The sequence below is a fragment of the Hemitrygon akajei genome, chromosome 1 (assembly GCF_048418815.1).
Source record: "Hemitrygon akajei chromosome 1, sHemAka1.3, whole genome shotgun sequence".
NCBI lineage: Eukaryota > Metazoa > Chordata > Chondrichthyes > Myliobatiformes > Dasyatidae > Hemitrygon > Hemitrygon akajei.
Window position 1 is genome coordinate 200,054,261 of NC_133124.1, and position 26,978 is coordinate 200,081,238.

Here is a 26,978-nt window from a genome sequence, read left to right on the forward strand (position 1 = left end):
TGAGTGAGTGAGTGGGGTTGGGGGGGGTTGAGTGAGGTCCCGGCGGGCGGAGGGAGTGGGTGTGTGAGGGAGGGAGTGTGTGTGGTGGGTGAGTGAGTGAGATCAGGCCCTGCCTTCCTGTGCCCCGTCCGGTGCGAGTGGCTGAGGCGACGCGAGGATGTCTGGCCCAGCTCAGAAGACCGAGAGCCGCGCCATTCCCACCCGCAGGGTGACCGTCAGCGATGCGGCTCAGCTACCGCACGATTTCAGTACCACCCCCGGGGGCACCCTCTTCAGCACCACCCCAGGAGGTAAGACCTTAGTGGGCTTCGGCCTATCGCCGCACTCCTGACCTCGACCCACTTCTAAACTTTCTCCTTTCCTCCCACTATCACCAAACCCGATCCCCGTTCGGTGTTTGAAAAATCAACCTCCAGTTGCATGTCATTGCGTTTCTCTGGAAGAAGCCAGGGCAACACGTGTGTCAACATTTTTTTTATTTGAAATCTGACGTAGAGCAACGTGTATTAAAGCGACTAACATTACCAGTTGACAAACACTCGAAAATCTGAAGTCTTGCCTAAGGATTTTGGCCCCAAACGTCGACTATACGTTTTTTCCATAGATGCTGCCTGGCCTGCTGAGTTCCTCCAGTGTGTGTGGCTCGGATTTCCAGCATCTGCAAATTTTCTCTTGTTTGTGAAAATCTGCAGATGCTGGCCTGGCCTGCTGAGCTCCTCCAGCATTTTGTGTGTGTAACTTTACGTGGGGTCGTGTTTGAGGACCAGGTTAATTATAGCCTTTTTAATCAATGTTTAGATTTCAGGAGGGTTCGTACTTTTCTTCCATGTTGTGTTTCGAACACCATGTTCGAGGTTTGAATACAAAAATCAAGGTTTACACTCCAAGACAGGGAGTCCTGTACTATTGGAATTGTTTACATATGTACTATAAAAACTTTTGTTTGCATGCCATCAGCAGCAACAGAGAAAGTGCAAGGGTCACAACAGGAGAGATTGGGAAATCAAGATCTCATCTTCAGCTTAGCATATGGGAGGTCCATCAAGAGTCTGATAACAGTGGGGTAAAAGATCACCTTTAGGCTTGTGGTATGCGTTTTCAAGCTTTTGTGTCTTCTCTCTGATGGGAGAGGGGAGGAGAGAGCAAGACAGGGTCCTTGATTATGTTGGCTGCCTTTCTGAGGCAGTGGGGAGTGTAGATGGAGGTATTGGAAGGGAGGCTGGTTTGCATGACGTTCTGGGACATATTAACAACTCTGGTTTTTTCTGGTCTGGAGCGGAGCTATTAATATTATCATAAACACAAGAGTGTTTGCAGATGCTGGAAATCCAAAGCATCAAATGTAATGTATCTGGGATAGGATGCTTTCTGTAGTGCATTAGTAAATTTGGTAAAAGTCGATATGAATATGTCAAATTTCTTCTGCCTTCTGTGGAAGTACTTTCTTGGCTCTAATGTCAACATGACTGGACCAGGATAAATTGTTGGTGATACTTACAACTAGAAATTTGAAGCTCTCAACCATGCCCACCTCAGCACCAATTGCCACAGACACGGGCATGCGCTCCACTCAGCTTCCTGAAATCAGTGACCAGCTCCTTTGTTTTGTTGACATTGAGGGAAAATTGTTGTTGACACCTTGCCACTGGGCTCTCTCTCCCCTTCCTGTGCTAGGTCTCATCATTGTCTGAGATCCAGCTCATTACGGTGGCATAATCTGCAAATTTGTCAATGAAGTTAGGGTAGAATTTGGCCATGCTTTCATGAGTGTATGGGGAGTGTAGTAAGGCATTATGAGGAATGAAATTCATCGTGGAGGTGTTGTGACTTATCCTTGCTGACTGTGTGATCTGTTGGCCAGTTGCAGAGCTGGGTGCAGAGTTACTAGGCCCAGGAGTTTGGAGATGAGTCTGTTTGGAATTATGGTTTTGAAGGTGTTTGTTGTTCACGTGAGAAGGCCACAAAGATTAAAGAAAGAGATCCCATCAAGTTATTTTGAAGAATTACGAGGAAGTTACCCCACACTTAGTATCACCAAAACAGATAATCTGACATTATCTGTTTTTGGGCTGCTGTTCAACACAAGTTGGATGTAATGGTTTCTACTCCACGGCAGTTATTACACATCACAAAAAGATTCTTCGAGGTTTGCTTACTTCAAGATGTTCTAACAGGGAGATGACAGGAATAATAGAAGTGCAAGCATTTTCATTGGTGTGTAAGGAATAAATAATTTGTATACAGTGCCTTTGAAAGTATTCCCCCCCCCCCCGAATTTTTCTTATTGTTTTACAATACTGAATCACAGTGGATCTAATTTGGGTTTTTTGATGCTGATCAACAGAAAACAGATCTCTACAACGTGATCTGAACTAATTACAAATATAAAACACAAAATAATTGCAGAAGTAGATCATCAGTAGATGCACCTTTTCATCTACTGATGACCCTTTTCATCAGTAGATGCACCTTTGGCAGCATTTGCAGCCTTGAGTCTGTATGGCTAGGCCTCTTGTCAGCTTTGCACATCTGGATACTGCAATTTTTCCCCATTTACAAGATTGCTCAAGCTCTGTCAGATTGCTTTGTGATCGTGAGTGAACAGCCAAGCTACAAATTCTCAATTGGTTTGAGGTATGGACTCTGACTTGGCCTCTCCAGGATAATAATTTTGTTGTCTTTAAGCCATTCCTGTGTAGCTTTGGCTTTGTGCTTGGGGTCAAATCTCCCAAGATGCAGTTCACTTGCAGACTGCATCAGGTTTTCCTCCAGGATTTTTCCATACAGTCGGCTCTCCTTATCCGCGGGGGATTGGTTCTGGGACCCCCTGCGGACACCAGAATTCACGGATGCTCAAGTCCCTTATTCAACCTGTCTCAATGCAGTGGATCTTAGGACCCAGCAGAACCCCAGACCTTATTTAATGTGGCTCAGTGCGGTGGACATTAGGACCCAGCGACAGAACTCTGAATCCGCAGTGTTTCTGTTCACGAAAATAACCATGATCGCGATTGAAAATAAAGTGGAAATAATAAAGCGATCGGAAAGAGATAAAACGCCATTCTCATTGGAAAAGTGTTAGGCTACAGTCGGTCAACAATCGGAACAATTTTAGATAGATAGATAGATAGATACTTTATTCATCCCCATGGGGAAATTCAACTTTTTTCCAATGTCCCATACACTTGTTGTAGCAAAACTAATTACATACAATACTTAACTCAGTAAAAAAAAATATGATATGCATCTAAATCACCATCTCAAAAAGCATTAATAATAGCTTTAAAAAGTTCTTAAGTCCTGGCGGTAGAATTGTAAAGCCTAATGGCATTAGGGAGTATTGACCTCTTCATCCTGTCTGAGGAGCATTGCATCGATAGTAACCTGTCACTGAAACTGCTTCTCTGTCTCTGGATGGTGCTATGTAGAGGATGTTCAGAGTTATCCATAATTGACCGTAGCCTACTCAACGCCCTTCGCTCAGCTACCGATGTTAAACTCTCCAGTACTTTGCCCACGACAGAGCCCGCCTTCCTTACCAGCTTATTAAGACGTGAGGCGACCCTCTTCTTAATGCTTCCTCCCCAACACGCCACCACAAAGAAGAGGGCGCTCTCCACAACTGACCTATAGAACATCTTCAGCATCTCACTACAGACATTGAATGACGCCAACCTTCTTAGGAAGTACATTCGACTCTGTGCCTTCCTGCACAAGGCATCTGTGTTGGCAGTCCAGTCTAGCTTCTCGTCTAACTGTACTCCCAGATACTTGTAGGTCTTAACCTGCTCCACACATTCTCCATTAATGATCACTGGCTCCATATGAGGCCTAGATCTCCTAAAGTCCACCACCATCTCCTTGGTCTTGGTGATATTGAGACGCAGGTAGTTTGAGTTGCACCATATCACAAAGTCCTGTATCAGTTTCCTATACTCCTCCTCCTGTCCATTCCTGACACACCCCACTATGGCCGTGTCATCAGCGAACTTCTGCACATGGCAGGACTCCGAGTTATATTGGAAGTCTGATGTGTACAGGGTGAACAGGACCGGAGAGAGTACGGTTCCCTGCGGCGCCCCTGTGCTGCTGACCACCGTGTCAGACCTATAGTCTCCCAACCGCACATACTGAGGTCTATCTGTCAAGTAGTCCACTATCCAATCCACCATGTGAGAGTCTACTCCCATCTCCGTTAGTTTGTGCCTTAAGATCTTGGGCTGGATGGTGTTAAAGGCACTAGAGAAGTCAAGGAATGTAATCCTCACAGCACAACTGACCCCCTCTAGGTGAGAGAGTGATTTGTGCAGCAAATACGTGATAGCATCCTCCACTCCCACCTTCTCCTTATACGCAAACTGAAGAGGATCCTGGGCGTGCCTGGTTTGTGGCCTCAGATTCTGTATTATCAGCCGCTCCATGGTCTTCATCACGTGCGACGTCAAGGCAACAGGTCTGAAGTCATTCAACTCCTTTGGTTGTGGTTTCTTCGGTACCGGGACAATACAGGATGTTTTCCACTTTAAAGGATAAAGTGAGAAAGGCTCTGCCCCGATGAAAGCTACAATTATTATTAAGCAACACAGTGGTTTAATTTATTGGGTTTTGGGGTTTTGATCCTCACATCAACCCGGCACGGTGGAGAGCACACTCGGGAGCGATCTGTCACTGGATTGAACTCGGGAAGAAGTTCCCGAGCCCGGCGCTGAAACATACGTTCTTAAGTGCTTTATATGCATAGAAAGGTAAAGTATATACTATATACTAAGACAAACGTTTGACTAACTGAAGCTAAATAATACCAGATGTACCTGTTCCAACTCACTAAGTAACAGAACTTCTGATTTTTTCGATCCTGATCCACGATAACCCACGCACATGCTCCCGTATACTTTAAATCATTTCTCGATTACTTATGATACCTAAATGCTATGTAAAATAGTTGTTATACTGCATTGTTTAGGGAATAATGACAAGAAAAAAGTCTGTACATGCTCGAACAACAAGTGCTGGAAGAGCACTTCCAGGTTTTCGCAATTTGCGGTTGGTTGAATTCGCGCATGCGGAATTCGCGGATAAGGAGGGCCGACTGTACTTTGGTGCACTGATTTTACCCCCTACCTTCAGAAGCCTTCCAGGGCCCGTTGCAGTGAAGAATCCCCACAGCATGATGCAGCCACCACCATGCTTCATGGTAGGGATGGTGTGTTTTTGATGATGTGTGGTGTTCGGCTTACTCCAAACATAGTGTTTAGTTTGATGGCCAACAATATCAATTTTGGTTTCATTAGGCCATAGAACCTTCTTCCAACTGACTTTAGAGTCTCCCACATGCCTTCTGGCAAACTCTAGCCGAGAGTTCATGTGAGTATTTTTCAACAGTGGCTTTCTGTCTGCCACTCCCTCATCTCAGCCACTGAAGCTCGTAACTTCTCCAGAGTTGTCGTAGGTCTCTTGGTGGCTTCTTTCACCAGTCTCCTTGCAAAGTAACTCAGTTTTTGAGGATGGCCTACTCTAGGTAGATTTACAGCTGTGCCATATTCTTTCCTTTTCTTGTCTCCTGAAATTTCCTGATATGTGCTTTTCAATAACATGCAGAGTTGCTTAGTGTTCTTTTGCCTTCATAGTGTCGTTATTGCCAGGATATGGACCTTCCAGATACGGGTGTATCTTTTTGCAATCAATTGAAACATCTTGACTGCACACAGTCCAAAAACAGATCTCTGCTTAACTAATGATGTGACTTCTCAGACCAGTTGGCTGCACTAGTGATAGTTTGCTGTGTCATATCAAATGGGGGTGAATACTTATGCAATCAATTATTTTATGTTTTATATTTGTAATTAATTTACATCACTTTATAGAGATCTGTTCTCACTTTCACATGAAAGAGTCTTTTTTTGTTAATCAGTATCAAAAAAAACCCCAAATTAAGTCCACTGTGATTTAGTGTTGTAAAACAATAGAACATGAAAACTTCCGGGGGTGGGGGGGGGGGGGAGTGGGTGAATACTTTTTGCAGGCACTGTATATAACTATTCTGCCCTGTCCCATTAATCCTCCACGAAAGATCATTTTAATCTGTACTAGATAGTGTAGTGTTTTTTGGGGGTTTCTTGCTGCTGAATTTTCTTCCGCTTTTATCAGTTGCTAACATGTTATCATAACAAATTTGATTTAAGATGTTTAGGTCTTACAAACCATAAAGTCAGAATATGTTACATCTGAAGATTTACTTATTTGGTACATTTATACAGTTACTTCCAGCACTGCAGCAATGGTAATTAATTGTGATCAAACCTAGGGTAAATGAATGCTGAAACCATTATTGATAGTCTGTTGTGAAGCAGCTGATTACAACACCCTATTAAATACAGCTTTATTTAGTCTTATGGCTTTTGTGATTTTTAATACTGGCTGAAGATTTGTGCCCTGCAAAATTGGCTTAATGTCATTATGTAAGGAGTGTGTTTGCATTTTCAATTTTATTAAAAGAATCACTAAAATGGTCATGTAGCTTCCAATTAACCTTTTGATTGGTATTTGTGGTCCCACTGTCTCTAACCCTACCACCTTTATTGTCCATAATTTTATCTTAATTTGTTTTCATTCATAAAAACTCCTCAGCAAGTAGTGGGTCTGATGCATGAAACAATAATGGAAATCACCCAGCTGAGACTCTCCTTGCCTAATAGCATTCACTCACTTCTCAATGCCAAAAGTTATGAGTGGAATGCTGGCTAATTTTCTCAATTTCATGATCCATTATGAGGAGCCGGTCAGTCAGAATTGGCTATATTATCACTGATGTCCTTGATGTGAAATTTGGTGTTTTGAAGCAGTAGTGCAGTACAATGTTATAAATATTACTATAAATATAATAAATAGTAGTGCAAAAAAGAGGGATAATGAGGTTGGGTTCATGGATCATTCAGAAATCTGATGGGGGAAGGGAAGAAACAGTTTCTAAATCATTGAACATAGGACTCCATACTCCTGTGCCACCTCCCCAATGGTAATAATGAGAAGAGGGCATGTCCTGCATGATGAAGGTCATTAGTGATGGATGCCACCTTCTTGAGGAGCCGCTTCTTGAAACTTGTCCATGATAGTGAACAGGTTGAAAGTTCACAATATCCAGAAGACTCCAATCTCATACCCACCCTCAGTCCACCAATCACTTCAGAATCCTTTTTTGCCTTGCCCCTTTATACTGACCATCTTGCCTGTGCACTCTTTGTCCTGATTCAGGGTTTCAGCGATTCCTTTCCCCCCTCAGATGCTGCATGACCCACTGAGTTTCTCCAACAGATTATTTGTTGTTGTAATCTACATTGTTTTGTGTGGCAACTACCAGGTCTTCAGATACCCAGACAATTTCGAGATTCCCTTTCAAAAGCAAGTGGTATCTGAAAAATTCCTTTCACCATATTTGTACAAGAGTGCTGTGGTGGCTTTTTTCTGCAGGTGCTGTTCTCTAATCTTTGTTCTTTGTTGGATATTGTACAAGAGAGGAAAAGGAATTGGAATTGTATCAGGTACCGGGTGTAGAATGCAACAGTTGCTCAGTATATGCCACTCTGAGACCAGTTTGGATTGTTTGCTGTCCCTGATGAGATTATAGAGATGTGTTGTTTCCTTTCTATTGAAAACCACAGTTTAGGGTACCATGGTAGTGTAGTTTGGAATTCAATTCCAGCATCATCCATAAGGAGTTTGTAAGTTCCTCTTCTGAATGCATGGGTTTCCTCTGACAGTCCAGTAGTAGGTTAAATGGTTATTGTAAATCATCCTGTGGTTAGGCTAGGGTTAAATAGGTGGATTGTTGGGTGATACAGCTCATTGGACCGGAAGGGGGCTGCTCTCCATTGCCTTCTCTACAAGAAGTGAATACAGTACCTTTTGATGACCATCTCTGCATTAAAACTCTCATCCTGGTGATAGCCAGCTCAATTTAACAGATATGCAAGACACCTGGTTTAACCATTCCAATGTTCACCATAAGCTGTCTTGCTACATCTCCTCTGCCATCCTGTCACTGTCACTTCTATCAGTTCACTGTCCAGTGCAAGTGGTGCATGCAAGCTCTATTTCAACATTTAGGAGAAGTTCATGGATGGTAGAGGTCCATATCGACGTCTATGGTATAGGTGCAGATCAATGGGAGTAGGCAGTTTAAATGGTTTGGCATGGACTAGATGGGCCAAAAGGTCTGTTTATGTGCTCTACTTTTCCATGACTCTATGATGACTGTTGCTGCTGCATCTTTCCAGCACAGCTAGTTGGTACAAACCCAGAGGCTAAGCAAAGAATGATGATCGTTTACTTATGGTGCTGAATAATGTTCAGTTGTTCACATCCCTTTACCAAAGAGTAAGATTCCTAATTTCATCTTCACCTGTAGTGCAAATAGTTAATGTTTGAGGTTGGACAATTAGAGCAATTAATGATTGGTCTCGAACTTATCCTTTAACACAGATGAACTGGCAGTTGGAATCTTGTTCATTATCATGTTCCTCAGCCAGGCACTGTGTTCTGCTGGTGAGGCAGAAGACAAAATTAATGAGAAGATAAATGTCTGCTTGTTATCTTTTACTGGACACTGTTCTTCTAGAGGATGTGGTGTGATCCTTTCCAGATCTCTATCAGTAACATGCAGGAAGCTTTATCAGTCATTTCTTCATACTTAAGAAATGCTGCTCCACTGTTTTGTTTAAATGGCAGTACTGCAGATTAGTTGGTAAGTGAATGACCCTGAGTTCTCAGCCCCCTGTAACCAAAAGGGTCAAATGTTGCACTGGGAAAATTGGTTCTTGTGGTGCGTATGAGTCCAGAGGATGCTAAGAAGCATGATTTATCATCAAAAAGTGATTAATCCTTAATGCTTTGAGATGACTTAAGGTTTGTCAAGTGAGATGTTGATTAGTTACGCTTTTATATCTGAAGGTTTATATCATTTGCTTCTTGCAATTTAGTGGTAATAGGAATTAGTAAACAGTTTAACAGCTAAATCCACATTCTGTCAATAAGGCCAGATAGCGATGGTTAGATACTTGACCTCTCGGTCCCTGTGCAGGAGACTATTTTGCATCATCAAAATTGGAAGCAGTGTTGGAACTGAGACCTACATGTCTGGCTACGTTTGGGGAAATGCTGCTGTCTCCAGTCTGCATTCTTGGCAATTTGGCCTTAAACCCTTTTCCTAGTTAAATATTAGAGCAGGCTTAAATATTGATTGATTGGTCATATAGATATTGCTGCATAAATCGGTGCAGCAAGATTTTTTTGCATTATTGTCATCAGCACAGAGAAGTGTGACCTCTGCATGTTGCACTTACAGTTAGTTTTGTCAATGATCACAACCTAAAGATTAATTGAAGGTATTGGATAACATTGGTTTAGTTCCGAAAACTAATATGTGTCACACAAATTCAAGTAATCCTACTGTGTTTAAAGATATGAGAAGCAATTAAAGGTAACTTTCAAATCTTATCGAATGATTATTGGCAGATAAACTGATTTATTATGATTTTGTAACTGATCACTAATGAAGATCAAAATATATTTTTGAGAAAATCTTCTCAATGTTTTCACCTAAGCTTTCTGTGCCAACTATTTACTCTTTGATTGGCACTGGTCCTGAAATTGTTCCGGAAACAGGGCGTGAGTACCACCTAGCCCTGTTAATGTAACATGACTATACATGTTGACAGCTAAGATACAATCGTGGGTGGAGGTGAGAACAATGAACTGTTTGTTCACCTGCACTGGCTTGTACAGTGTCTTTCTGTGGCTAAGCTACCAGTGATTGAGAAGTTGAACAATTCTCTTGTGCTAACTTGTTCCTGGTTTTATCCTAACCTTCCTGTTTTTAAATATTTATTTATTAAATTTAAGAAAATTACAAAGAATAAATGTGATGATAAAATAGTGAGAAAAATAATATTAACCCTCCCCCTCCCCTTAACCCTCCCCCCCTTAACACTTATCTAAAGAAAGAAAAAAAAGAGAAAGATTGCCTGGATATCGGAGGATCCCCACATGCTCCATGGAGTTCAAAATAATTTTAATATTTATTTTTACTTTCCCCAATTACTTTATAATTTTATCTTCAAAGGACCTATATATTTAATCCCATCCTTTGTAGGTATGAGAGCCAAATTTTCAAAAATATATCATATTCATTTCTTAGATTGTATGTAATTTTTTCAAGTGGAATACAACTATGTATTTCATTATTCCAACAATGCATAGTTAAATATAAATCAGATTTCCAAGTAACTGTGATAACTTTTTTGGCTACTGCCAATGCAATTTTTATAAATTTTTTCTGATACTTATTCAATTTAAGTTTCGGTATTGTCCCTTCAATGTCTCCTAATAAAAATAATACTAGACTATGTGGGAGTTGTACTCCAGTAATTTGTTCTAATAAAAGTCTTAGATTTATCCAAAATGGTTGAATTTTAAAACAAGACCAAGTAGAATGTAAAAAAGTAGCAATTTCTTGATTACATCGAAAACATTGGTCAGACATATTTGAATTTAATCTATTTATTTTCTGTGGTGTTATATATAATTGATGTAAAAAATTATATTGTATTAATCTAAGTCGAACATTTATTGTATTTCTCATACTATCATAACATAATCTTGACCAGTTTTTTCCATCAATTTTAACATTCAAATCAGATTCCCATTTTTGTCTTGATTTATGAATTCCTGATTTAATTGTGTTTTTGAATCAAATTATACATACAAGATGTAAATTTTTTAATTTTTCCTTTTTGAATTAATATTTCTATTTCACTAGATTTTGGCATCAACATTGTTTGACCCAGCTTTTCTCGTAAATAAGCCTTTAATTGAAAATAACAGAAAAGAGTGTTATTTGATATTTTATATTTATTTTTTAATTGATCAAACGACATCAATATACCTCCTTCAAAACAATCACCTATATATTTAATCCCCTTTTGAAACCAATTATGTAAAAGTTTATTATCCATTGTAAAAGGAATAAGCCTATTTTGAATTAAAGTTCTTTTTGCTAATAAAGATTTCTTTATCTCATCGTCCATATTTACCTTATTCCATAAATCAATCAAGTGTCTTAATATAGGAGATTCTTTTTTTTCCCGTATCCATTTGGATTCCCATTTATATATAAAATCTTCTGATATGTTTTCTCCTATCTTATCTAATTCTATTCTAATCCATGCCGGTTTTTCTTCATCAAAAAAAGACGCAATAAATCTAAGTTGATCTGCTTTATAATAATTCTTAAAATTTGGAAGTTGTAACCCTCCTAAATCAAATTTACATGTCAATTTTTCCAATGATATTCTTGACATCTTTCCTTTCCAAAGAAATTTCCTTACATATTTATTCAGTTCTTGAAAAAACTTCTGAGGTAATTGTATTGGTAAAGTTTGAAATAAATATTGCAATCTAGGAAATATATTCATTTTTACAGCATTAACTCTACCTATTAATGTTATTGGTAACATCATCCATTTATCAAGATCCTCTTTTTTTTTAATAATGGCAAATAATTTTGTTTATATAAATTTTTTACATCATTATCAACTCTAATACCTAAATATTTTATCCTGTTTATTGACCATCGAAATTGAGTTACTAATCGACATTGATTATAATTTCCTTTGGTAAGGGGTAAAATTTCACTTTTATCCCAATTTACTTTATACCCTGATACTTCCCCATATTCTTCCAATCTAAAAAAAAATCTTTGCAAAGATTGCAATGGGTTTGTTAAATAAATCAAAACATCATCAGCAAATAAATTAATCTTATATTCTTCTTGATTAACTCTAAAGCCCCCAATGTCTGAATCTGTTCTAATTAATTCAGCTAATGGTTCTATTGCCAATACAAATAAAGCAGGTGATAATGGGCAGCCTTGTCTAGTTGACCTCGTTAAGCAAAATGGTGTTGAAATCTGACCATTTGTAACTACTTCAGTTTGAGGATTAGTATTTAAGGTTTTAATCCATTGTATAAAAGATTTTCCTAACTCATATTTTTCCAATACCTTAAATAAAAAATCCCATTCCAATCTATCAAATGCTTTTTCTGCATCCAAAGCAACTGCCACTCATCTCCTCTCTTTTTTGTGCCAAATGAATTATAGTAAGTAACTGAGTTATATTATCCATTGATTGTCTGTTTTTAATAAAATCTGTTTGATCCATATGTATTAATTTTGGTAAATATTTAGATATTCTATTAGATAAAATTTTTGCTATTATTTTATAATCTGTATTCAACAAAGAAATAGGTCTATATGATGTTGGTTTTAAAGGAGCTCTATCTTTTTTTGGCAATACAGTTATGATCGCTGTTAAAAAAGATTGTGGGAGTTTATGCATTCTTTCCACTTGGTATATTAATTCCATAAAAGGAGGAATTAATAAATCTTTAAATTTTTTTATAAAATTCAGGAGGAAAACCATCTTCTCCTGGGGAGTTAGTACTCTGAAGTGATCCTAAAGCTTCTTCAACCTGTTTTAATGTAAAGGGCATATCTAATCCTTTCTGTTCTTCCAAATTTAATTTTGGAAGGGTTATTTGTGATAAAAATTTATCTATCTCAGCAATCTTATTTTGTGATTCTGATTGATATAGTTCAGTATAAAAATTTTTTAAAGTTTCATTAATTTCTAAAAGTTTATGTAACCTTATTTTACACTTGTTCTAATTGCATTTATTGTTTTAGAAGCCTGTTCTGTTTTCAACTGCCAAGCAAGAATTTTATGTGATCTTTCACCTAATTCGTAATATTTCTGTTTAGTTCTCATAATTACTTTTTCTGTACGATATGTCTGGAGTGTATTATATTGTAGTTTTTTATTAACAAGTTGTCTTAGTTTTTCTTCTGTCATATATCTTTGAGATTCTTTTTCTAACTTTATGATATTTTTTTCCAATTGATCTATTTCTGCCATGTATTCCTTCTTAATTTTAGATGTATAACTTATAATCTGACCCCTTAAATATGCTTTCATCGCTTCCCATAATACAATTTTATCCTCAACTGAATGTAAATTTGTATCCCAAAAAAATTGAATGTTTTTTCATAAAATCACAAAAATCTTGACGTTTTAATATTTGAATTAAATCTCCATCTATGAATCGATTCCTCCTTATCCATCATTATCATTGTCATTATCAAGGGGGAATGATCTGGCAGTATTCTTGCTTTATATTCCACACTTTTCACTCTATCTTGAATATTTTTTGATAATAAAAAACATCAATCTTTGAGTAAGTTTTATGTCTATTTGAATAAAATGAATAATCTCTTTCTCTTGGATTAATTTTCCTCCATATATCAATCAGGTTTAAATCTTTCATTAATGATAAAGTTAGTTTTATTACTTTTGATTTTGTAGCAATTTTAGTTGACCTATCCAAAACTGAATCTAAACAAAAATTAAAATCTCCACCTATTAATATTTTATCATGTGCATCAGCCAAGTTCAAAATAACTTCTTGTATGAATTTTGCATCATTTTCATTTGGTGCATAAATGTTCATAAAAGTCCATAATTCTGAAAAAAATTGACAATGTATAATCACATATCTTCCCCCAGAATCAATTATTACATTTTGTATTTTAATTGGTAAAGATTTATTAACCAAAATTGCAACTCCTCTCAATTTTGAATTAAATGAAGCTGCAATGACATTTCCAACCCAATCCCTCTTTAATTTCTTATGTTCTGTTTCTGTTAAATGTGTTTCTTGTAAAAAAGCTATATCTCCTTTCATTTTCTTAATATATGTTAAAACTCTTTTTCTTTTCACAGGTCCATTAATTCCATTAACATTAAAACTTTAAAAATTAAGTAAATTAATCATTCATAATACCTTGGGAACTCTTTAAAATTCTCCATGTTGCTATGAGTTTCTCCCCAACCATCCAGGCAAAAAAGAAGAAAAATAGAAGAAAGATAACTAATATATAAGAAAAAAAAATGAAGTTCCCCCCCCCCCCACTAATTTTGCGAATAAAAAGGAACACAACATTACCCCCCCCCCCCCATTTTATGGGTCATGGCAATCGCCATGATTGTACACGTGAAACTCGCAGCCATCGATCAGGAGCTCCTCCAGCTCCCCCGCAAAAAAAAAAACAAAATATATTAGTGAAGAAAAAAAAAGAAAATAATTAATGTCTCTACTCCCAATTAATACTCAACTATATTTTTTTATATAAATGTCCGTCAAGTCCAACCTTGTTTCAGTCTTCATCATTAGTCCATTTCATTTCTGTAATTCTTTACTTCTTCGTGGACATCAGGTAATTCTTGTACAAATTTCTCCGCTTTCCAGTAGTCAACGAAAAATCTTCTTTCTTCGTTATCCAGGAAAATTATCAATTTTCCTGGATAGCTCAATAAAAATTTATAGCCCTTTTCCCATAAAGATTTTTTCACTGGATTAAATTCCTTCAGCCTCTTCAGAAGATCGTAACTTATGTCTGGATTAAAAAAAACTCTTTTCCCTTCTATTATCAATGGCCCATTTCTCTTTTTAGCACCTTGAATAGCTGCCTTCAAGATCATTTCTTTATCTTGGTACCTTAAACATTTTATCAAAATTGATCTTGGATTTTGATCTTGTTGAGGTCTTCGTCTTAAAGCTCTGTGTGCTCTTTCAATTTCAATTACTTGGCTTCCTTCTTTCATTTCCAACATTTTCGGAATCCATTCTTGAAAGGATTTTATTGGATTTTCTCCCTCTGTACCTTCCATAAGACCAACAATTTTGATATTATTGCGTCTACTAGAGTTTTCAAGCGCATCTATTTTTTCCAACATCCGTTTTCTTTCTATTGTCCAGGCAAGATTATTGTCTTCTATCTTAGCTATTCTTTCAGTGTTTTCTTCCACTTTCTTCCACTTTAACTTTATTATCCATCTTCTTTTGTTTTTCCACCACATTATCGAGTTTATTCTGCATCCTTCTTATAGCTTTTAATTCATTCATAATATATATCAGCATATCTTTTATGTCTCCTTTAATCTCTTCCTTCTTTTCCTCTTCTTCTTCCTCTGAATTTCCCAAAGAGTCTGATTCCACTTCCGATTCACTTCCATTTTCACTTCCAGCCGTAGTTGGGATTTGTAGTTTTATTAATATCTGTTCATGCATACTTTCGCGCATGCATTGTTCTTGCCGTTTCTTCTTAGAGTCCGCCGACATTGCACTTCGCCGGGAGGAGATCCAACTTGAGTCCAAGGCTTCGCCGAGACGGTTAGGCCTTTTTCCCCTGCCGATTTGCGCAGTCTTTGAAGTAGTAACTTTCTTCTGTTTCGGTTTAGGAGCCATATCAAAAGATAATCCTGAGTTACTTATAAATAGTTTCCAGTAGATATTTGTTAACTCTTCTTCATTTAAACCCTATTTCATTACTTTTTACGAGAGAACTGGATTCCCAACATCTCGACGCTACGTCATCACGTGACGCCCCCCCTATCCTAACCTTCCTCATGTTGGGTCTTCCCCACTTGACAGTATAAACTAAACACTACACGGTTTACTTAATGCAGTAATCCAGGAAATATTAGTTATTATCTTGTGTATCCATTGTGAAATTCTCCCCTTTAATAGAAAAATGCAACATTTCATCATCTGTATAGAAGCGTGATTAATTACTAAGTTTTCTTTCCCACCGTCACCTCGAGGAAAGAGGCCATATGATCCTGTGTTTACAAAATACCAAATTTCTCACAAGTGTTTCTTCTTAATGACCTTGTATTATATCCAAATGCTATCATGGATTGAAATGCGCCCGGGTACATTTTAAAAAAGACACAGTGCCAACTCAAATTGGACTATCTGTTGGGACCAAATTCAAGGTAAAAATCATTTGGAATCCATATAATGGATTTGTTGCATCCAAATAGTTGTTGTTGTTCCCTCCCTTGTTTTGTGGTATATTAGCCCCAACCTTGCCATTTCTTTAGTATTTTTGTTTGTTTTTATGAGGCCGAGTTGCTAGCTCAGTGCTCAAATTAGCACAGATGTAAAGTGTGCAAGGAGTTGGCCGGATTCAAATCCGGGACCACGCACCTCGAAGTCCATTGTGGTTGCCTCTACACCACTGGCTATCTAATCCAAATTGCAGTTTGGGGAAACATTTCTACATTCCCGTTTTATAGGCATGTTATATTTTCTAATGCGATTTCCACAAGTGTATAATATTTCTGGTAACCAGGAGTTTATATTTATTGCTTCAATGTGAACTTAATATATGCTGAGTTAAGTCACTCAGGCAAACGTATGGAAGTGGCTCCATCAATCTCAGTTCAGTTTCTGGTGCCCTTTGCTTGTTGGTTACCCCAGGCAATATGTCATTGTTTTTGTTCTGAGTCATATCGCATAGGGATTGGTGGTATATATTCTCACTTCCCCCCAACCCCCAGAAATGCCTCTCATTCTCCCTCATACTTGCTGCTGTAATCAAATTACCCCATGTCTACCAGTTGCAATTGAACAGACATACCCTAAAATGTGAAACAAGGGAAGACATTTCACAAGCCCAATCCTAGTCTTGTATTGCCTTAAAATTTGCATTGTCTATGATCATCTGCCTAGTGATCATCTGCTTTTAATGGTTAACTGGGTAGTTGCTCATTTGTGTTGTTATATACTTGCCTTTAGTCATATGCTTCATGTTGCTTTATCAGGTGGCTAATTCTACATTTTGGTGATGTTGCATTTGTCTATGAGTCCTTCATTAATTCGATCACAGAAAACCCAGAGTAATGTAGAGGATGCAGGTGAAGTTGAAAAGGAAATTTGGAAGGCAAAGACAGTACGTGGGAGGTAAGATCTAGTAAAACCCTAAGGTATTTTATCTGTACTTAAGGGGAAGGAGGGTAACAAAGATAAAAGTCGATCCTATTAGAGACCAAGCAACACACAAAAAATGCTGGAAGAACTCAGCAGGCCAGGCAGCGTCTATGGGGGAAAAAAGTACAGTTAGTGCAGCTGGACTACACCTCATCCCACCCTACTACTTGTAAAATCGCCATTCCCTTTTCTCAATTCCTCAGTCTCTGCCACATCTGCTCTCAGGATGAGGCTTTTCATTTTAGAACGAAGGAGATGACCTCCTTTTTCAAAGAAAGAGGTTCCCTTCCTCCACCAGCAATGCTACTTTCAGCTGCATCTCTTCCATTTGAAATTGAAATATCTTTATTGTCATTGCATAGTACAATTTGTCATGCACCAATACAGCGAAAATGAGTTTGCAACTCTCGTTCTCAATGCTATAAAACAAATAAAATAAATAAACAATAAACTCAGCGTCCTGAGGAAAAAAACAATCTTAACTATTGTTTTGGTGTTAGTGGACCATGTAAGGTCTTCTGAGATGTGTATTCCCAGAAACCTGAAACTGGACACTCTCTCCACTATGTCTCCATTAATGTAGACTGGAGCGTATTCGTCATCCCGTGACTTTCCAAAGTTGATATTTAGCTCCTTAGTCTTTGCTGTATTAAGAGACAGGTTGTTCTCTGAGCACCAGCTCGCTGAGTTCTGTACCTCCGCTCTGTATGCTGATTCGTCTCTGTTGGAGATCAACCTGATCACTTTTGTGTCGCCTGCGAAATTGACGATGGTATCGGTGTTAAATGTAGGTACACAGCTGTAAGTGAAGAGGGAGTAGAGTATGGGACTCAATACACAACCTTGTGGTGTACCAGTGTTCAGAATAGTAGTGGAGGACAGGTGAGGGCCCACTCTCACTGCCTGTGACACTCTGGCAAGAAATTCAAGTCCTAGTTGCAGAGTGATGAGCTGAGGCCTAGCTGGAGTTTGGAGTTGAGCTTGCTGGGGATGACAGTATTAAAAGCAGAGCTATAATCCACAAACAACATCCTCACGTATGTGCCTTTTCCTTCCAGATGTGTCAGGACATTGTCAAGAGCTAATGAGATGGCATCCTCCACGGACCTGTTTATAGGCAAACTGGTTTGAGTCCAGTGTAGCAGGGCATTTCATGCACGTCCACTCTTACCCCATCCTGCTGTCAACCTACCAGGGATAGTGTTCCTCTTGTCCTTACCCCTCACCCCACCAGCTTCCATGTCCACGCATAATCTCTGAAACCTCCGCCTCCTCCAACGGGATCCCACCACTGGGCACGTCATCCTTCCCCCACCCCACTTCCTTCTTTCTGCAGGGATCACTCCCTATGCGACTTCCTTGTTTGTTTGTCCCTCCCCACTGATCTCCCTCCTGGCACTTATCCTTGCAAGCACCTGCCCCTACACCTCCTCCCACACTACCATTCAGGGCCCTAAACAGTCCTTCCAGGTGAGGCAACACTTCACCTGTGAGTCTGTTGGGGTTACTTGCTGTGTTTGGTGCTGCTGGTGTGGCCTGCTATATATTGGCGAGACACGATGTAGATTGGGAGACCGCTTCGCCGAGCATCTATGCTCCATCCACCAGAACAAGCAGGATTTCCCAGTGGTCACCCACTTTAATTCCACTTTCCATTACTATTTTGTTAAGTCCATCCATGGCCTCCTCCACTGTCATGATGAGGCCACACTTAGGTTGGAGGGATAACACCTAATTGATAATTTGGGTAAGTTCCGTACTGATGCCATGAACATCAATTTCTCAAACATCAGGTAATGTCCCATTCCCCCTTCTCCATTTCCCATCCCCTTTTCTTTCTTTATCTCCTTCTGTCTCTTTCACCAATCAACTTCCCAATTCTTTACTTCATCCCTCCCCCTCCAGGTTTCACCTATCACCTTCTGTTTCTCTCTCCCCTCCCCCCTCCTTTTAAATCTACTCCTCAGCTTTTTTTCTCCAGTACTTTTGAAGAGTTTGGCCCAAAACGTCAACAGTACTTTTTTCCACAGATGCTGCCAGGCCTGCTGAGTTTCCCCAGCATTTTGTGTGTGTTGCTAGGAATTCCAGCATCTGCAGATTTTCTCTTGTTTGCGATTAGAGACCAAATCAGTTTTCAGGGTGGTGAACTTTGGGATGATTACATTGCATCCATTTTCATAAAAATGAAAGATAGTGAAAGCACTGGCAATGAAGAGGTAGAATATCAATTGCTGGAAGTTATAGAAATAGTGAGCTGGCGAGGATATAGTAAGAGGTCGAGTACTTATAGAAATGAATAATTCGGCGGTCTTGCATAAGTTGTAAAGGAAGAAGTGAAGGAAATGGTGTGTGCTGTGGTTGTCATCTTGCAGTTCTGTCTTGGCTACAGTATGATACTGGAGCAAGAAGTTACTGATGTGCTCCTCCTCTTCACCAAAGGGAGAAAGGGGCAGGTCAAGTAATTACAGGCTAGTTAGCTTAATTGCAAAATGTTGGGAAAAAGTTCCTGAGGTTAGCCAACACAAGGGAATCTGCAGATGCTGGAAATTCAAACAACAACACACACAAAATGCTGGTGGAACACAGCAGGCCAGGCAGCATCTATAGGGAGAAGCACTGTCGACGTTTGGGGCCGAGACCCTTCATCAGGACTAACCGAAAGGAAAGATAGTAAGAGATTTGAAAGTAGTGGGGGGAGGGGGAAATGCGAAATGATAGGAGAAGACCGGAGGGAGTGGGATGAAGCTAAGAGCTGGAAAGTTGATTGGCGAAAGTGATACAGAGCTGGAGAAGGGAAAGGATCATGGGACGATGTCTTCCTTTTTTAAACAAAGGGACTTCCCTTCATCCACCATCAACTCTGCTGTCAAACGCATCTCTCCGATTTCCCACACATCTGCCCTCACCCCATCCACCCGCCACCCCACTCGGGATAGGGTTCCCATTGTCCTTACCTACCACCCCACCAGCCTCCAGGTCCAACGTATAATTCTCCGTAACTTCCGCCACCTCCAACGGGATCCCACTACCAAGCACATTTTTCCCTCCCCCCCCACTTTCTGCTTTTCGCAGGGATCGCTCCCTATGCGACTCCCTTGTCCACTCGTCCCCCCCATCCCTTCCCACCGATCTCCCTCCTGGCATTTATCCTTATAAACGGAACAAGTGCTACACCTACCCTTACACTTCCTCCCTCACCATCATTCAGGGCCCCAGACAGTCCTTCCAGGTGAGGCGACACTTCACCTGTGAGTCGGCTGGTGTGGTATACTGCGTCCGGTGCTCCCAGTGTGGCCTTTTAAATACTGGTGAGCCCCGACGCAGACTGGGAGACCGTTTCGCTGAATGCCTACACTCGGTCTGCCAGAAAAAGCAGGATCTCCCAGTGGCCACACATTTTAATTCCACATCCCATTCCCATTCTGATATGTCTATCCATGGCCTCCTCTATTGTCAAAATGAATCCAAACTCAGGTTGGAGGAACAACACCTTGTATACCGGCTGGGTAGCCTCCAACCTGATGGCATGAACATTGACTTCTCTAACTTCCATTAATGCCCCTCCTCCCCTTCTTACCCCATCCCTGACATATTTAGTTGTTTGCCTGTTCTCCATCTCCCTCTGGTGTTTCCCCCCCCCTTTCTTTCTCCTGAGGCCTCCCGTCCCATGATCCTTTCCCTTCTCCAGCTCTATATCACTTTCGCCAATCACCTTTCCAGCTCTTAGCTTTATCCCATCCCCTCCAGTCTTCTCCTATCATTTCGCATTTCCCCCTCCCCCCACTACTTTCAAATCTCTTACTATCTTTCCTTTCGGTTAGTCCTGACGAAGGGTCTCGGCCCGAAATGTCGACAGCGCTTCTCCCTATAGATGCTGCCTGGCCTGCTGTGTTCCACCAGCATTTTGTGTGTTATTGTTGTTTCCCGGGGTTAGCCTCTTGTTTGGCATTAAGGGAGCCACAGATTACTCAAGATCTCAAGATACTGGGACATCGTGGGTGGCCAGCGTGATACTGTAACAAAGAGTACTATTAAGATTGGCACATTTGTTGTAGTATATTAGCCATTTGACAAAGACCTTGAGGTAGGTTGATCACAAGATTAAAACCCAAGGGATTGAATGTAAAATGCAAGTTAGATTGAAAGTTGATTTGTTAGAAGATGCAAAAGAATAATAGTTTTAGTAACTGCATGGCTCTATGTAGCAGGATTCAGGATCTGCCCCTTTTATGGTGGAATAATTAATGATTCAAATTTGAATATTGTGGTCATAGTTATGAAGTTTGCCAGTGATACCACAATAAGCTGTATGGCCAATAGGCAGAAAGTTCTAAGTTGCAGGATAATATCAGTGGTGGCAAGAATATATTTACTGAGATACTGTGTGGAATCTGCCTTCTTGCCCAAGCAGTCCCCCAACTCAATCCTGGCCAAATCATGGGACAAATTACAGTGACCAATTAACCTACCAACATCTTTGGATTGTAGGAGGAAACCGGAGCACCGGGAGGAAACCCACACGGTCATGGGGAGAACGTTCAAACTCCTTACAATGCCAGTGAACACTGTAAAATAAAAGGCAGATAATGTATTTGGAGTTAATGAACAAGTGAAGAGAGTACACAGTGAATGAGAAATGTAGATGCCACATATCCCGAAAGTAGATTATGTGATTCAGAAGGAAAGCAGGACATTTGCCTCTATTGACTGAGGGTAAAATTTTCACAGTGTCTGTACAGGGTTTGTTATGTCTCCGCACCAGAGGAAGGATGTGAAAGAACATGTAAGAATGCGCATGGGAATGTTGCTAGAGCTGGAGAATTAATGTTTGGAGGAGAGACTATCAGGGGTTTCTTTAGAACGGAGGAGATGAGGGAAGATTTGTATGACAAATGGCTTTGGCATGAGTGATAAGGAATCACTTATTTCCCTTAAATCAACAATAATGGACGTAAAGCAGTTCATTCTTCCCCACTGCGATCAGACTGTGAACCAAGTCACCTCTTTCACACCCTTTTCCTGCCATGTTCTCACATTTGTAATTTTACCTCGCTCAGTCTGGTGTTGTCGCTTCATTATTTTTCTTTGCACTTCTTCAGTTTGCAAGACAACCATTGCACTATTTTCTGTTCACACACAATCATTGCATTTATTGTTATACTTGTTATTACCTGAGCTTCACGTGAAGAAGGAATTTAATTGTACCCTGGCAATAGTTAATACGACAATAAACTAATCTGAATCTGGTGAAAGGAGTAGAGCGGAGCTGAGGGTTAAAAAAACAATTCACTAAACAGTGAGGGTGGTGAGTTTGCTACTTCAAAGGTGGTAGAAGTAGAAACTTACTCAGTTCTTGCTCAGCATGGACATGATAGGCCAAATGCCTTTGGTGCCTAATTTTATCAGAATATCATATAGGACAACTGTGATGCTGCAGGAAGACTTGCTTGTGTTATAGTATGATTGAGAGTCTTCTGACGGTTTTAATAAATATGCCCAAAAACACTGCCTGAAACGGACAAATGATAAAGGCTAGAAAAGTAGGTGTGTACGTGTAACCGTAATGTGCATAAAAACCTCATATTGGTCATGTTTGCGTTTTACTCTGGTCTTTTGATATACTCTCAGTTCCATCTGCTGATTGTATACATATCCTACACCTGGTTGGTAAGTCTCTCCACCAGGAATCGTAGTTGAAATATGATCATCCCTAAAATTAAAATTCTTGAAGGGATTGTAGAAAGATGAGAGTTTAACTCGGACAGATTTAAAAATAAAAAGAGTGCTTCTCCTCATGACTGCAGGCTGTTTGTAAATGTTTTGAAGACAGTGGAATACATAAAAGAACAGCTACTGAAAAGACCAAAAGATCATTGAGGTGTTAATTAAAAATAGCTTTTGAAATGAAAACCTTTCCCATACTCTATGGTTTCACTTGTGTACAGTAGTTTTTTATTTTGGTATTGAGCTGTGAGTAGGCATAAAACTTTGAGTGGAATTGCTGTGCAGGACTATTCAAAGTGCAGTCTCATTAATGCTAGGTGCTGACGTGAAGCAGTCTGGTGTCTCTTGGACAAATAAAATAATTTCAATTTTAGATGTAGTCATTGTGGCTGCCTTGCATTTTGGAAAAATCACCACATTCCATAAAACTTGTAATGGTTACAGAGTAGTCCTCCGTCCCTGTTCTAACAGGTGCATCACTGTTATGTTGCAGGCACACGTATTATTTATGACCGCAAGTTCCTCATGGAATGCCGCAACTCCCCTGTTGCCAGGACACCTCCGCGTGACCTCCCAAACATCCCAGGTGTCACAAGTCCGAATACCACAGAAGTGAAGCCAGCAGTGAACCATGTAAACAGCCATGAAGAGAAGGGGGCCGGTGGTAAGGGGATTGCTCAGATTTCAGTGAAAGCTGGTTTGGTGGGAGAGGGTACAATTGCCTTTGTATTAAATTATTGATATTAATTATAGTCATCCAGACAGTACAAAAGGGTGAAGCATTCACTCTTTCACTGTCGGCGTGGGCAGATTGAAGTGGCTGATAAGTATTTGATTTCTCAAGCATTCCTACTTGTACATAGTCTAAATGTGTGTTGCCTGTGCTGTTTGAAATCAGTGGTTGATTCTGTCTGTGCCTGCTTTAGCTGAAGCACCTGCACCACTTGCTTGCGGTTAGATAGTATTTTGTGTGGTGAGAGCAGGCAGTAACAATCATGGGTATAATAATACATACAGTTCCTATGGGTTGTAAGTTGGGCACTGCCATAACAAGTTTGTTTTTCAAAGCTAGGAAATTTCACCTGAAATATTTTGTTAAATCTTCAGAGGATAGCTTAATTCTACTATTTACCACATACTCTTAACAAAAAATGTGTTGAAAGTTGCAGTAGCAATAACTTAGTTGAAGTCACCTGTTAGTGAAAATCTCTGTAGCTTGCTTACTCATCAGGGCTTGAGAGCCACCCATGTTGGCTTCCAACAAAATAATCTCATTAGTTCTGTTCCCCTCTCTATATTTCCCTATAGCGCTGTAACTTATTCTGTCTCTTCCACTTTTCTGCACCAGGAGTAATCTGCAGTAGTCAGTTTGGACTCGAGTCAAATAAATAGTGCAAAAAAAAACAAGGTAGCTTTTGGGATCTGGGGAACAAACCAGATCCGGCACCCAATGGATGTACGGTATGTGCAGTAACAGGGAGGGCATGGGAGATAAGATTACTGGGGCCTTGATAGATATTTAAATCTTCACTGGCTACAGGCGAGTTGCCAAAGGACTGGAAAACATAAGATGTAGTACCTTTATTCAACCAGGTCAGCAAGAATAAGCCCCCTAGCAACTCATGCCAGACCATTGAATCTAACATCAATAGTAGGGAAGTTATTGAAGGTAAGTCTTGAGGGACATGGTCAAGCTACATTTGGAAATGTGTTAAAGATAGGCAACATGGAGGTTAGAGGGAGGTCCTACTTAGCCAAAGGTTACAGGTTCTAAAATTTGAGGGCATAGGTTTAGGGTGAGGACTGAAGGTCTAGAGGGGGTTGAAGAAGGATTTATTTTTCTCCCAAATAGTAGTGGAATCTATTGTATAGTAGGAGAGAAAGTGATGAAGGCAGAGGGAGGTATCTGGACAAGCTCTTGAATGACCAAGGCATAGAAGCCTATGGACTCAGTGCTGGTATATTGGATTGCTATACTGGATGGTTAGCATGGACTGAATGGGCCAAAGTGCCTGGTTCTGTGCTGTATAATATGCAAATTCTGCATACCCTGCAAGTAGGGTCAGACTCGAACATGGAGCCAAGAGACAGCAACACTAAGTAACAAGGTTCACAATTGGTATCATACAAACTTGAGTGAACTATAGTAGACCTTGATTAGCAATTGCTGTTGCAGGAACTGGCCCTGGACAAAATTGGGGGACTTCATTGGGCTTTCTTGTTAATGGGCCAGCAAGGAAAATCAGGTGGAACTCAATATTAATAACCATTCAGTGAAATATGCGCATGAAGATATCGACCTTATCATAGTGCAACTAAGCTTATTAACATGGACTATGGGTGAAGAACAAGTAGAGATATTAATTTTGAAACTAGTGTTGAGCAGTGCCAGAGGTGGTGCAGATGGTTGGTGGAGATGAGGGAATAAAGCAAGAAAAATAATCCATAGGATGATTATTGGATTTGAACTGATTAGAAGGTCACTTGCATTCTTTGTGTTTTCTGTAACAGGAGATGATGCCCAATTTGAGATGGACATTTAAGGAACACCCTTTTGTTTTCCTCCGGGGTGAGGAGCTTTGGTCCTGGAACCTCTCCATTTGGGCTTGTGCATCGACCCATTGTCTTCTCCAAGCCACCAGCTCTACATATTAACAAAAAAAAATGCAAACAGTTTTTGCCATTGATGGAACCCATCCACTTCTGTGAAGCTATAGACAGTGACACTTACTCCAAATGCTGTGAAAAGCGTGTGCCACGTGTTTTACGTGGTAGAACATCTACTGTTCTAATTGGCGACAAGCTTTCTAAAGAGTGGGCATCTCTCTGGTTCTTGATCTGTTTAATCTGGTTTCAATTTTATATACCTTTGGTAATCGAGGCTAAAGGTTAACCTTTCAGAGATGTAACTCGTGTTGAGAGGAGGGGAAAGAGCAGGAGAAGGAAAGCCAATGAAATAAAATGAAATATAAGTAAATTTAAATTTGTTGTGTCCTGACTTGAGCACTTTCTCAGCATGGCTCCTAGTTTGTTAATAAAGTACAATTGTGGAGTGCTACTCTTTCCAAAGTGCCCAGGAACAAAGCAACACATTTGGCCAAATAAAGTACAACTTGAAAGTAAAACTAGCTTTCCATTTTATTTTAATATTGTGTACATGAGAACAGGTTAGCAGGGAAGTACTGTGCAGCCCATCACAATGAGCCAGTTACACTCCCTACTTTGCCATCTTCTTGTACCTGGGGCACAAGTTCATTTTTCAAAGCTAGCTCTAATTATAGAAGAAATGCCTGTGGCAAGTTCTGCCCTCAGAATAATGTGACAAGTATTCATGGGCTCAGATCTAGCTGTCAAAATACTTTGAATTCAGAAGCACAATACTGTAATTGCTGTAAATGGGGGGGGGGGGGTAAAAAACTCAGGCAACATCTGCAGAGAGAGGGATAGTCAACAATTCACGTCAGTGATCTTTTGTCAGAAGCTCTTTGAATATTTTGAATGTCAGTAGTCTGAAATTCACAATTATTTAAAAACAAGATTGTTAATGATTAAACATTAAAATTAAAAGTTAATCTAATTTAAATTTTTAAACATAGAAATAATTAAACCAACTGAAGTGCATTTAATTTTATTAGTTTACATTTAAGTTAATGTAGTCAATGCCAAGGATCCTTTCCTTGGCATTGAATTAAATAGAGTAACTGAAACTGAATGAAGTCTAACTTGATCTGGCTTTGGTTCCCAGATTTCCCTTCATAACTATATGAAGGACACTGCACGGTTGGACTTCATGAGTTCAGTTGTTGGATTACAGTGCAAACAACATCAGAAAATTTGGTCTACATTCATGTAAATAATCCTCCAGAAGTTATTTAGATTACTTATCTAGCTCTGCCCACAGAAATATGCTATACCTCTTTATTAAATAGCTTGCCTCTCATTTTGGTTGCTTGTGTCTGATGAGCTTTGTTTTCATAATCTTTATTATTGAATGTCATGGAGGAGACAAGCCCACTGAGCAGCTTTATTACATGAGTGTGCCACCATCTCCTGTCAGTGCGTGAGCAGTCTTGTTTTAACTTTCCATTCATCCTTGAGGTTTATTGTGTGAAGGAATAGAAGGATTTGCATGTCAGTTAATATTCCTTCCAAAATGCTCTTTATTATAGTGTGGCTAACAGGAGGATTTCAGTGGCTCCCTCATTCTCAGTTTTTAGGATATCATCCCTTAAAATTTCATCTGGTCTCCCAATCCAGAGGGGGAAGAAGGCAGTTACACTAACTGGAAGCTGGCTACAGAGCTTGGCCCAAGGTCAAATTAAGTTTAATTTGTAGCATAAACCATTTTGAGACACCATTTCCAATATGCA

The 26,978-nt window shown here is 39.7% G+C and overlaps 1 protein-coding gene across 1 annotated transcript; it reads left to right on the forward strand.

The window, feature by feature from the left end:
- Positions 1 to 25,585, forward strand: LOC140734475 (eukaryotic translation initiation factor 4E-binding protein 2-like). The gene is made up of 3 exons (XM_073058473.1): positions 1 to 290; positions 23,102 to 23,272; positions 25,120 to 25,585. Exons 1-3 carry the CDS (start codon positions 158 to 160, stop codon positions 25,149 to 25,151), a joined length of 336 nt encoding a protein of 111 aa, XP_072914574.1. The 5' UTR covers positions 1 to 157; the 3' UTR covers positions 25,152 to 25,585.
- Positions 25,586 to 26,978: the final 1,393 nt, after the last annotated feature.

Bases quoted from the DNA above. Each gene is read 5' to 3' on its own strand.
- LOC140734475 (XM_073058473.1), top strand. From the start codon at position 158: ATGTCTGGCCCAGCTCAGAAGACCGAGAGCCGCGCCATTCCCACCCGC. The intron at 291-23,101 runs GTAAGACCTTAG...GTTATGTTGCAG, and splicing joins CTTCAGCACCACCCCAGGAG to GCACACGTATTATTTATGAC. The intron at 23,273-25,119 runs GTAAGGGGATTG...TTTCTGTAACAG, and splicing joins TGAAGAGAAGGGGGCCGGTG to GAGATGATGCCCAATTTGAG.